The sequence below is a fragment of the Melanostigma gelatinosum genome, assembly GCF_949748355.1.
Source record: "Melanostigma gelatinosum genome assembly, chromosome: 15".
Taxonomy (NCBI): domain Eukaryota; kingdom Metazoa; phylum Chordata; class Actinopteri; order Perciformes; family Zoarcidae; genus Melanostigma; species Melanostigma gelatinosum.
This window is the reverse complement of record NC_136648.1, coordinates 5,727,057-5,739,916: the sequence shown is the minus strand read 5'-3', so window position 1 is coordinate 5,739,916 and position 12,860 is coordinate 5,727,057. Positions and strand designations below refer to the sequence as shown.

General features: G+C 43.8%; 1 protein-coding gene across 3 annotated transcripts in view; it reads right to left on the bottom strand.

The window, feature by feature from the left end:
- agap3 (ArfGAP with GTPase domain, ankyrin repeat and PH domain 3) overlaps window positions 1-12,860 on the bottom strand; it is a 107,395-nt gene that overhangs the window by 53,176 nt on the left and 41,359 nt on the right. For all 3 annotated transcript variants that reach the window (XM_079284371.1, XM_079284372.1, XM_079284370.1), the window contains exons 2-4: window positions 7,789-7,847; window positions 5,223-5,310; window positions 1,855-1,940 (exon numbers count right to left, since the gene is read on the bottom strand). In XM_079284371.1, coding sequence (XP_079140497.1) covers window positions 1,855-1,940; window positions 5,223-5,310; window positions 7,789-7,847 — 233 coding nt within the window. The remainder of the gene's footprint in view (window positions 1-1,854; window positions 1,941-5,222; window positions 5,311-7,788; window positions 7,848-12,860) is intronic.

The window sequence follows — 12,860 nt, the reverse complement described above, 5'->3', positions numbered from 1 at the left end:
AGAGTCGAGCTAGCAGTGACAATCAAGTGGTAGCCGTACTGCCCTCTTTCTCCATTCAGCTTTCACACCTCACTCAGACCCCCAATAGGGAATGAATGGAAAAATCAAGCCTCCGAGCCACAACTCTGCTCAGCTTCCTGTGAACATAATGGAGGCCTTCAATTATGCCACTAATTATACAGGCAACTAAACCAAACTCATTTCTATTCCCTCATCTCACTGAGCGTAAAGTCGAAGCTTTGCCAGGTGACAATAGCTGCTGATGGAAACGCACGGTCAGTTCACCCCGACGGGTGGCGAGAAACATCGACTCTTGGGAGAAAAGCCACAAACAAGTCGTTTTTGTATTCCAGGGGGTTTGATCGCATTTCAGCATTGAATCTGCTCATTAAATATCCTTCTTTCGAATCAAAATCTTTAGATTTTATTCGGGTTTTGTTCATTTCAAGCAACAAAAGTTACAAAAGACTTAGTATTTAAGGACTAAAACTCTCAGAGGGATATTCAAAAAGCACTCAATACATTCCAAGACTCATGTTTTGCCACATGAAGGTGTTGTATGTGACTCTTTGTTCATAAAAAGAGACAGACCGCTGTTTTGTTTTTGCTAGAGGTGATAAGTAACGACGTACCTTTACTGTAAGTACTGTACTGTGGCCAAGCTGAGAACACACCAACAATATGTCATCATCTTGTGAGTGTTCGCAGATAACTACAGATTTACACTTCCAGTAGACACGGAGCAAAATTAGCATTCATTCGGAGTCGTGTTTCTGACCACCTGACAAACGTCCAACTTTCTTTGACTTCTGTTTGCGCTTTCTGCCAGCTCCTGAGGGAGAAACCTGGCTCTTTAGCAGCTAAACGCTCCACTGTGTTCGACAGGAAGCTGCCGCTTTGTCTTTCTGCCGTTTGGCGCTGGATCGGTGGCGTGCAGTCGGTTTATCAGAGCTTTTTGGTGACAAGCAGCTGTCTGCTGCATCTGGAAACAACACAGCTGAAGGCCGAGGGAACCAAAACAGCAAAACATTGCATTTGTAACTCATTTGACAATCTTTTTAGACAGCTTTAGATGCTAGTTACTTGCAGATTAAGACTTACGATGCAAAACATGGAACTGAATAAAATACAAATAAATACAATATGATCCATTGTTCTAAATTTCAACCATTCGTTTGTATGATTTTTTCAAAACTTCAAGAAAAAGGATAACCCAGAATGGATGAAGTAGAAGTAAACATCCTATGTGAAGTACATTTAAGTCCTGTAAGATCTGTAAATGGGAGGTGAAACCCAACACTTTCTGGTAAAACATGGCTCAAGAATCAGTCTGATGCCTGCGCTGACACTGCACAATGCTAAGCAGGAGGCGATGTCTTTCCATTGGAAAAGAATGAAATAGCATCAGTATGAAAATATCAATTGCATGATCTCTTATGAAGACTCAGTGTGAAGCCCACTGTGGATGAAACTGGAGCTCCATTTCTCTTCATATTGCACGTAATAACGTATTGGATGCTGCGCTGGCCCTTAGACCACACACATTATTTTTGGCTTGGCTTGCTCATTGATCTGTTGTGCTGCTGCAAACAGTCCAGCAGAGAAGTAATGGTCTGTCTCTGAACACTTCCTGCCTACTCATTAAGGCTGTTTTAGACCAAAGAAATTCTTCGTCGACTTACGCTCGTACGACATCTTTTAAAAGTTAAAGTTAAAAAGCATAATAAACAACAAGAAAAAACCACAGATTAGTTGATTAAACTACTACGAGGTTTGCAGACCGTTCCTGTCTGACACATCTTGCAGCTTTAGAGTAAAGAGATGTTTCTTCTTCTCAAGAATCAACACTCTTACCTGCAGTTCTGGAGGCCCTCCTTCATCTCTGATCAGAAGCAGGTAGCTCTGTCCATCCACCACGATTTCTTTCTTGAAGCGTCCACCTGAGAAAGAGACATTCGTCAAATATTTGTGATTGTTCCAAGAAGATTCTGTCAAGGCGGTAAGTCTGGCACAAGATGATGCTGGAAAATGGTCTACGGATGTAATAACTGACCACCAGGGTTTCCCCCAAGGGGAGAAAAAAAGACGTGCAGACACATCTCATAAATCCTAAAAACAATGAGGATGTTCCAGATACCAAAGTTAATATCAAAACACAGCTTGACATGGCCCATAAAAGTTTGGGCGAGATGGCGTGCGAGTCGAAGTGCAGTTCTCAATTTAGACCCCCTGGGTGCGTTGCCGCGAGGATCACCTGCCGACAGGAAGCCAGGTCTCTCTGGAGCCAATTAGGTGGGCGAGAAATTGCCATTTAGCTCATTTACTGCACAGCTGCTGAGTGAACAGGTTCAGTCAGCGTCACCGCACAGCCACAGGTCCCCGGAAAAAAAGCCCAACTTTCACTTCACTTCGTTATCAGACTGCACGTTCAGGCCGTCGCTTCACCGCGCGAGCTACAGAGAAGATTGGCTTTTCACGGCATCAACATAAGTCATTACACTTTGCTTAACATAATCTCGTATTGCAAAGAGACGAAGGAACGGAAGCGATGGGAGATAAAACCAGAGGCGAAAACTCGATGAACCGGTTTGCCTCAGGTCACGCCACGGCCACAGGAGAGTAGCGAGCTCACACTCGGCCCCCGTGTAGCCTTGACGATCTCCCTCTCCTCGTCTCCGTCTCTCCTCCAATAGAAATACATATTCCTCGCTGCTGGCGAAGCCGGCTGCAGATAAAGAAGAGATCAATGGGAGAGCTATGCACTAAATTAGATTTCGCATATCATTTAAATGGTCTGCGATCCTGCAGAGATTAAAAATATTCAAATGAGAAAGTCGTGAGGCTATGGATGTCCCTGGGTGGGAAAACACAGTGCCTTATGAATACGAAAATGCATTTGCACATATAAATTTAAAAAAGCTTCTAGGAATGATCATGAAACAGATCGAACAAATTGTGCTGAAGACAGCAGATGTGCTGATTAAAAGTACACCTGTTACACTTGTCTCGGGAGTTTCATAAGCGGCCCCGTCAGCTAAGATATTCATGGATAATAAGAGTGTCGGAGTTCACGCTGTGCAGCCTCCATATCAAGAACTCCAGGTCTTACATCACAGAGAGAGTGGTGAGGGCCACACAGTAGCCGGGCCCCGTCATGTTTTAAGAGGCGGAGAGTATTCCGATCGCAGCAAGCAATACATATCCACTTGAGCCACACTTCCACCCTGTTAAGTCCACTTTAGCCCGCTTGGCAAATAGGGGATCCTCCCAGCCCTTTTGCACCGGCTCTGGAGCCCTGCTGGATGCTGGATGCTGGTTGCGTAACAGAGAGAGAGAGTCACGTACCACCAGCCAGCTTTTTTCTTTTTCAAACTCAAATCACAGAGCTTTGGAGATTCAGACAAAGGACTGAGAAACCACGTGTCTGTGTGTCTCTGAATCCTGTTTAAAAAAAAAAGAAATAAAAAAAAGACGAGGAGGATCTAATTACACAGTGACTGGATCAGAACGACACAGCAAAACCAAAAGATGTATCAGAATACGGAGCTTGGCGGCATATGCATATACGGCAGAACAGATTATGGAAAGTCTCTCTGAAATCAGTGTCTGTACCGAAAGCATGCGGCTGTGGTGGAAACACGGGTGGAAATCGAAGTAAACATTTCAGTTGTGTAATCATCCGGGATGCTGTTCTCTTTATTTAGAGCAGAGCCAAGACAGAAAGCCTGTGCTGTGAATGACAATAATGATACTAATCGAGGCAGCAGACCTCTTTTACCATCGCACTTCTCTACAGCGTGGTTCAAATGTGTCTCCATCTTACATAAAAAAAAGATTTTTTTTTAAAAGAGGCGACTAATGACCTTGCAGCCAGCCTACAGAGGGCCGGTGAGTTAGCACGCAGTAAGCATACTCCGCTTACACGGAGGCTTAGACCTTGACACAGAGCCACAATCCAACGGAGCTCCATCCGGTGTTGCCATGGCAACACACCCCAGTACCCTTTTTTTTTTCCCAGATATCACAGCAAAAGCTTCAGAAACAAAAACACTGCAGAAACGGCTGAGCCAGCGTTAAAGCGTGTACAATGAATCAAAAACAAAGAGCGGTTGAGCAGCAGCTGATTATGGGACAGGTCTATGTTGTATCACAGCAACGTAAAGGGACGACATATCTGAGCCCGTGGTTACAGCAGCAACGCATTTACCGCCATTGATTTCTTAAGGACTAATTAAGCCACGAGGATTTTTTTTTCCTCCCTTGGTTGCAGCAAAATGCCAGAAACTAATTATGCACTTCACGTCTCATCCTCACTATAATTACAGGAAAATGAAACAGTGCAAAACCCTTCAAAGATCAGCAGCTCACTCCGGGTTTACCAACATCGCTGAAGGTTTCTGAGAGGAGGACTTACCTTTCAGGCCAGAAGGGGGCATTCTCATGATGCTGCTGATAAGTTGGAAGAATATTTTATTTTTTTAAATCTCAGAGTGAGTTACAAAGGAAGAGGGTCGCCCTTCTGAAAATAGACCTCACGAAACTAAACGGATCCATTCTCCATCAGCACAAACGGTGAATGATTGATACTAAAACTTTGATTTACAGACAAAAAGATGTCGCAGGTTTAGTTTTACTTTGAGTTTTAACAATGAGTAAGCCCTAATTTACTGGAAATGTTATGCTTTGTCATTATCTCACCAATCTCAGTGGAGGAGGAGAAAGCTAATTTATGAAAATGAACCCAGCCAACTATCAGTTTTTGCATCCGGAAGCTTCATTTCATCCAACACACAACATTTCCACACAAACGAATTAGAAAAGCACTCTCGCAAGGCACCGTGCTCCATGTAAATATCCTAATACACACATCCTAATATGGTTATCCGTCTGCACCGAGAAGCAATCAGTGACAACATGCTCGACTTTCTTCTCGTGTAAAACAAAAGAAAACTAATTTACCAGCTGGCGGGTTTCTGTATAATTTCATCAATCAAATGATTTTAGAAGACATCAGATTGACATCAATCTAATAACAAGGCTTCTCTTAATTTATGAGAGGCAAACAAAAGGTGTTCACTCGTCAGCGGCCACGTATTTCATATGACAAGATAAATTAGAAGACGAAAGCCGGAGTAAACACGCTGCATTGATCGGAATCTTTGTGGTTTTCTGACAAGCTCACAATCGCCTCCTGACCTGCACCTCCAACAGCAGACTCTTACCTTCGGGAGACTCCTCCTGCACATATGTGCCCGTCAAGTACCGGTGGACCAAAGCAGACTTCCCACTGGACAGATTTCCCACAATGCCCTGCAAGGCCAAGAGCAAAATACTGTGATTATCGCTGACAGGCATAACATGACAGGTACAAACCAGAAGCATATGTAGACTGGAGGGGTAATGGTGACCTGACAAAAAAAGAAAAAGAAGTCTCAGCACAAGGTGGTCTCACTTTGTGTTTCCGGAGCTTTCCACCTCGCTCAGCGACTCTATCCGCTGAGTAAGGCCATGAGACGTTGTTACAAGCTCCAGAAATACGAGGCGAGTGGACCTTGTGTGTGTTTATAACAGTTCCTGTTAACAGAAGCGTCACCATTAGAGCCCAGCTGGTAAATATAAAGTCGACATATTAGTTCAGTGCTCAGTGAAAAATCAAGTATCGCAATGTTTTTCACCAAATACCTCGATATCAATGTTGCAACAAAATTGTGAGACGACGAGATTTTTGATAAAGAATTCTCAGTAATGTGGATTTGATGACTAAGTGGATAAAGGCAAATAATAGCACAGTCTGGTAAGTTCAGAAAATGATACAAGTTTACTGTAATGGCGGCGTCAAAACCAGCAAAAGAACGCACATAATGCCATTTTACAAGAACAAATATTCAACACGACATCTAGTCTCATATCACAATGTCAATGTAAAACCTGTATTTTGCACAGCCCTGTCTTGGTTTGTATCCAATAGATTTATGTTGAAGTATACGTCAGAGTCTAAGTAACGAGAAATGTCATCTGCCTCAGAACTGTCACGTTGGTTGGACTGTAATTACCAAACACAAAACCGAAAGGTGAATCAATGGCCACCGTGACGGACCGCTTCTCTGTGAGTCAATTTGAATTCCAGACTGGTATAAACTGATTTCAACAACACATTTTTATAAGAAAACAATGGGAAGTAATAGAAAGTACATTTGGTTTGCAGTCAAGGAACAAAACCTAGAAAACCACCATTTGGTTCTTCACGCAGGCTGCAAGAGGTTGAAACGTTTTGAGGATAGCCCTCTAACATAGGACGGTGTGGTTGCAATCTTTCCCCTACTTCCTCTCCCTGGTGTCTACACCAGACCTAGCTACAACGCCTTCAGGGTGATGCATGGCGGAGGGTGGGCTGATGATGCCAGCGTGTCTGGGGAAGAACAAAGGCTGCAACATGCCTCATCTCCTCCTCCTCCTCCTCCTCTACCCACCGTCGCCCTCTTCTTCTTTAGATCATTAGTGGGTGTTAGAGTCAGGTATGGTTCTAATTATAGGGAAGTTTGAGGCTCAAGAGAAAAGATCGGTTTCAGGCCTTTCCCAGCCTTCTCCCTGTGTAATTGAAGTATAAATATACCATGTGGTACCCCAACAGAATAAACCATGAATAAGCTTTAAGTTAGCAAAAGTTGCAGGCTGTGTGTGGTGAAAGCAATGAGTCGACAACAATCGACTTTGAATGTACCACCGAACCAGTGTTCCTGCTGTTTTAACTGTTGGGCTTTGTGACCTGCTGATGTATAGCCTTTGTAAAAAAGAAAAGAAAAGAAAAAGCACTATTCAAGGAGAAAACTGCCACTCTTCTTTGCAGATGGTTTGGTTTGATCTGGGAATATTTTAAAAGAGTGGATTTAATGATGAAAAGAGGGCAATAAAGTAAGGTTTGACCACAGTTTAGTTGCCATCGTAAAAACTACAATGCCGGCTCACAGCTGGAGCAGATGTTTTAGAGCTCATCTCAGCCTATCATCATTTCACACTTCCCCATCATTATTATTATGGCACCAAAGAGAAGAATAAACAGATTACGCCACCGTATTAAAAAGCTTCTGAGCCCACTTATTTTCATTACGTTGTCGCTAAACAGCATTTCTTTGAATAGAATGATCGCTTCTTTTTGAGTCACTTCATTCACTCTTTCCAAGTCTGTTGAACAAAAACCAATGTGGTGATTAACACCCGAGAAACCTTAAATGAACAAGGACGCATTTGAAGTGTTTGAAGCCCCCCCCCCCCCTCTTTCATTCCATTGAAGTTTTCTCTTTTTGCAAAGGGGCAAAACAATGAATTCCCCAAACACGTAAATATGATATCAACTGTCAGAATGGTGGAGTGCAGTTTCTAAAGGCTGCTAGTCTTTGTGAGTGGAAAGCACTAAATCATGTGAGGATGTTAGTTGTTCATTTGGCAGTGGCTGTGTGTGTGCGCTTCACTGGCAGGTGGGATCAGACCCAGGATGTGTCACCAGTCTAGCCCAAAACTGTCACTCATTTCGCGTCCTGCTGCAAGCCATCCGGCGTCTCCATGCCAACGCATCTCATTACAAAAAAAAAAAAAAAGAAATCACCCACTTACGCGCCAGGGAAAAGGTCCAGCCAATTTCTCGACTGTTTCCAGCTCGTGTGAAATGCTAAACCAGTAATACACGGGCAGAACATGCTTTCCCATTGACATTTAAAAACGATCAGCAAGACGAAACCCCCGGAGGACGAACAGACGGAGGGACCGTTAGAAATATGAAAAGTTACTCACCACTTTCAGCTCCGGCACTGACCGACTCAATGTCCATTCCTGGCTGTTGACGAAAGAGTCTAAAAGGAAAAAAAGAGACGAAAAAGAGAAATGAAGTCAAGCAGCATTGAAAGGCAATCCATCTGTTTGAACCCAATTTGAACTCCAGATAATATGGTATAACCAGTATTTCCCATTGGAAGATGGTGAAATGCTTTACAGCTGCGGTTTATAGTATTATAGTATTGTGTGCAACGACTTTTATGATGGATTCAGCTGTCGTATGGATATAAATGATCATATCTACAGTCTGGTCAGGTATTTAGGACACTTTGACGTACTGGGGGATCGATTTTTCAAATGACAGCTACATTTCACCAATTCTTTTCCTCATCAACTTTTATTTCCCTGCACACAGAAAGTCCACAGTTCACCAGTGGGATCGTGTCAAACCGTCATGGAGTTTGCTGAAGATCTATCGAGCCATGCTGCACCAAGCTGAGCGAAGTCAAAAGGGTCAAATGGTGAGATGAAGATACAGCCTTTCAAACCGGCAAACCTTCAGCCTTTATTTGCGTCACACAATCCAGATGAAGCTAATTTTCTCTTCATATTTGTTACTGCACTTTAGTCCCGAGGGATTCAAACAATATGATCAGAAAACAAAGAATTGAACACATTAGAGCTGCAGCAAATGATGGATCAACTGATATTTTTACTGGTTTCACCTCGTGGGTATTGAACATCTTTGACATTTAATAAGTCAACTTTGGCATCTTTCATCATTTTCTTTTTTGTATCGATACAATGATAAATCAAGAAAGTAATGAGCAGATTAATCACAAACAATACTAATTGCAGATCTTTTTTTTATGTATTTACAACTTATCAAAACACACAACTGCCAGGAAGGAATTGTGAAACACCTGAATGTACAATGTATGCCGTTCAATAAAAGCTTTCAACACAGTGCCATCACTAATCCATCCCAAAAGACAGCCATTATCAGGCTTGAGTCAACTTGCTTGGCACTCCAGTGACATTTGGAGACTTTGACTGGTTCGTCGCACAAGCAGTGGGGAAGAGCACCGTGACGAACAATGCAAACCCTCAGAGCTGGAAACACAAACGACAGCTCCACAAGCGTTGCCCGTTTCCCACAGAGATGGAGTACACAACTGTGTGTCATAACAACTATTAGAACAAAGACCACCTTCCTGTTTTGGAGAACATGCCATCTCCGATATGGGAGAGTAGACTCCCTGTCTCCAGACAACAAGGTGTGTAATACCAGGTGAACCCCACACACTCCCTCCTCATGTCGAAACCATAACAATTAAAGTGTTCACACACTAAATGGGGAGCCACCACAACAGCGAGCCTGTTTGTTGCAGCGCTGATGGTTTCCATCTGCCCGAGGCGATAAAAGAATGACAGCATAAACAGTAAGGTAAGCACTGTATCGCTATAAGACGCGGTTTGTCGTTCCTCTCCAAAATTGATGCTAAAAGCCCGAATGACTCATAGCTGAGCCAAACATTCCTTTACCTACTACAATTAGGGTAAACCCCCCCCCCCCTGCTCAAATGTTGACTTATATCTATGATCCACTTACAAAGAGCGTCACGCTGCTCTTGTTGTGGGAGAGGAGAGAAGTTCCTCTTCAACAGAAGGGCCTTTCACCAAGCATTGTGTGGAGCCCGCCTCCTGCTAAGCCCTCTCTCTCAGTGTGGGTTTGACGTGTCTGAACACGAGCGAAGACATCGGATCCAGTTTCAGGTCTGAGACTATATCAGACGAGGTTGCTAATTTTCCTGTACTTCCTTTCATTCTGTAGGGACCAATTATTTCCAGCTGCATTCACTGTACTGACTATGATGTTTTTTTTATTTATATCATGTTACTTTTCACGTAATTTAGGTTTTTTTTAACAGTCACAACGAGCAATTGGACAAATATCATAGTTACAGTCATTAGCACTTACTGAAGAAAAACGCAACATTGACAAATAGTCAATCAATAGAGAATTAAACAGACACTAAAGAGAGTACAATCTATTTTTTTAAATAAACGGGAAAAAGGCCTCCGGATGCACAGATGTTTTAACCCTAACCCATTTGCCCGGTTCACGAACTAAAACTTTCACAGAGGGACACATTCAAATAAAGACCAATCCTTGGATAACCATGCAGGGAAATTAAGTGCCATCAAAGGCCAACACAGAAATAGAGTTGCTGGCCGCTGACAAGCGCTGCATTTCTGGAGCAGCACACTCCCTCATTATCGATCGTGACAACACCACTTATGCTCTCAGGGACGTAAAAGCACCAAACGAGAAGAAAGGAGGCGGTAATGAGGAGCTTTTACACAGAATTGCACAGGACCCGACACTCGTGCATAACTCTTTTAAAAGAAATCATCTGGTACACCCCCTCTGGAGAACACCCCCTTTGTAAACTGTAACACGGAGAAAACGCACAACTTTTTCCATCCTTAGAGCAGATACAGTACAACCAGTTTGGTCCCATGCTAAGAAAAAAAGAAAGAAAAAAAGGCCTAATTGAATCCATGTGCTTGTGTTACGTCATTATTCAAAAATGAGCATCCGTACACTACAGTGTCCCAGAATGCCTGTGGAAACAGAGAGCCCCTGCGTTTGTGATGCTCAGAGAGGACACCGGTGTCTTTGTCTTTGCGAGGGGGGGAAACTGCGTTGCCAGCTTGTTTGTTAGGTTTTTCATTTCACCGCTCATGTCTACTCAGATAAAAATGACCAGTCTGTCCGAGTGTAGCGAAGCACAATCGCCACCCCTCCCACTTACTCCCATTTCATGAGAAAAGAAAATGCAACGCGAGCAAAAAAAACCCACATGCGTATGGTTGTCTGAGTGCGCGTGCATGTGCATGCATGCGGGCATTTCTATGTGCAGGGAATCCAAAGCGGTTTTTGGAATGAGAGAGGACAACCTTGAGGTCGAAACTTCCAGTCTGACCGACTTAACCATGCTTTCCCACTATCATAAATTACAGAGTGGGAATTTAGCTAGCAATTAGCTTTTCTACTTTGCTTATGTGCCAACCTCATGGCCAACCAACATTCCCCGTCTGACTACTTCCATCGTGCCTCTCTTGACGAAATGGTCCTGTATCGTCTTCTTGTTGTGTGCTGCCCTGTGGGGCCGTTTACACAGCAAGCAACCCGGTCAGAAAATCTTATCTCGGTCCTTCTGAGTTCCCCAAACACCAACGCTCTTCAGTGTATCAAATGGAAGTAAGTGACAAACACAATCGGCAGAGAACAAGGTAAAGATCTTTACGCCTTGTCAGTCTGGATGGCCTGCCCTACTTAAGGCTCTTTAAGCTGAGCGCTGTCTGCCGACAGGCCATTGATCACTTTCCTGAAAATAAATTGGACGTCCTGGTTCAAACACGATTCTTATTTAACATGAGACTTGCAAATTGGGTTTGGAGAGATCTTACAGCACAACGCCCGGGTTCACTGACTCGATTAAGAGAAGGATGTGTCAGATTTATCTTTTTCTACCCAGAACAAACTGATCGGCCCTGAACTGACAAAAACTGCATACAAAGTGATCCAAATTGCAACTCAAACAAACTGTTTGCAGACTTGCTGGTGAAAAAGCGAACTGTTTCTAGAACAGCAGGATGCTGCTCACCTCCTCAACCACGGTCCCAACGAACAAAATGTACCCTGGCTGAGATTTGCGGTGGCAGATGCTCAAATACGAGCTGTATTCAGTTATTAACAGATTTCTCTCCGCTCATGCTTTTCAATATCTCGCTTTCTCCATATTTCTCCTGCAGCAGGTGAGGGGGCACCGTCCCAGTGGTACCGTTTGTCCCAATTTCCTTGAAAGTGTCCATTTGTCTCGAACATAATCACCTGCTGGGAGTCTGGCTCACCCACCCCCTGCTGGTATAAGCAGATGCATATTTTAAATCAATTGTCAATATGCAGATTTTAAAGCAGGCCGACAAATTCCAACCGCAAAGTTAAGTTGTAACAGGAAACGTTGTTGGCAGGAATTCACAGGACGTGAATGAGACTGAGCGAGGGAGAGAAGCGAAGGGAATCCCATCCTCATTAATACATGTCTGATTCAAGATAAAAGAAAACTGGATGACACGTGGGGGTTTTTTCTTCAAATTGTCAATCAGGTCAAGTCAAGGCAAGTCAAAATAAATATGCATCAATGAGCACATTTCTCTGCAGAGACTTATTACAGAGTTCTATCTACAGTGCCAGTATTCCAACCTTCAACGAGATGAGTGCATCGCTGACCACCGACGCCGCATTGCCAGCCACTCGTCCTCCAACCCAAAGACCCCCAGAGAGCCCCCATCCCAGCACACGGTTCACTGATCACTCATGCCTCCACAGAGTGGCTTTGTTCATCCACAGGTGGGGGTGGGGACGCAGCGTGCACACCTCAACACCCATCACCCTGAATCACCCTTCCCCCAAAACACCACAAGATTTAGAAGTCATCATCAGGAAGCACTTGAACGGAGCGCGTGTGTGCGCGCGCATGTGTGTGTGTTTGGTTTTGTGAGTGCTGGGCTTCGGCTTTCTGGATTTAATTTAGGAGCAAACACTTAGGCAGGTAGCAACAGGTGGTGAGGCCCGCCCAGAGCACGTAACTTCACTCAGTCTCATCGGCACACCTACATTCCTAATGCCTGACTTCAGCGACTCTGCTGTGGAGAAAACGGACAAATACCACTTGGCACACTGCACCACGGGAACAGGTATTCTTGGTAACATGTCATGTAAGAATACAAATACACCGGGAGGTCAACAATGTCAACTCAGGACCCATTACGGGTGTTATGCTAGCATGAGAACGAAATGTCTGCTTTGCTGGTTCAAAGGTTGGCTTAATGAGAATAAATACAGGATATGCGCAACCCGGCATTAGAAGTCATTCAGTTGTCATGAACGAACTAAGTCTTTAGGTGAAGGTGTTAAATTGGATCTTGACCCAAAAAACGTAGCAAATCACAGCTATTAATGCAGGTAGATGCAAATATTTGCCTCTCTCTCTGCCTGATCTTCCAGGCAACTGGACAAA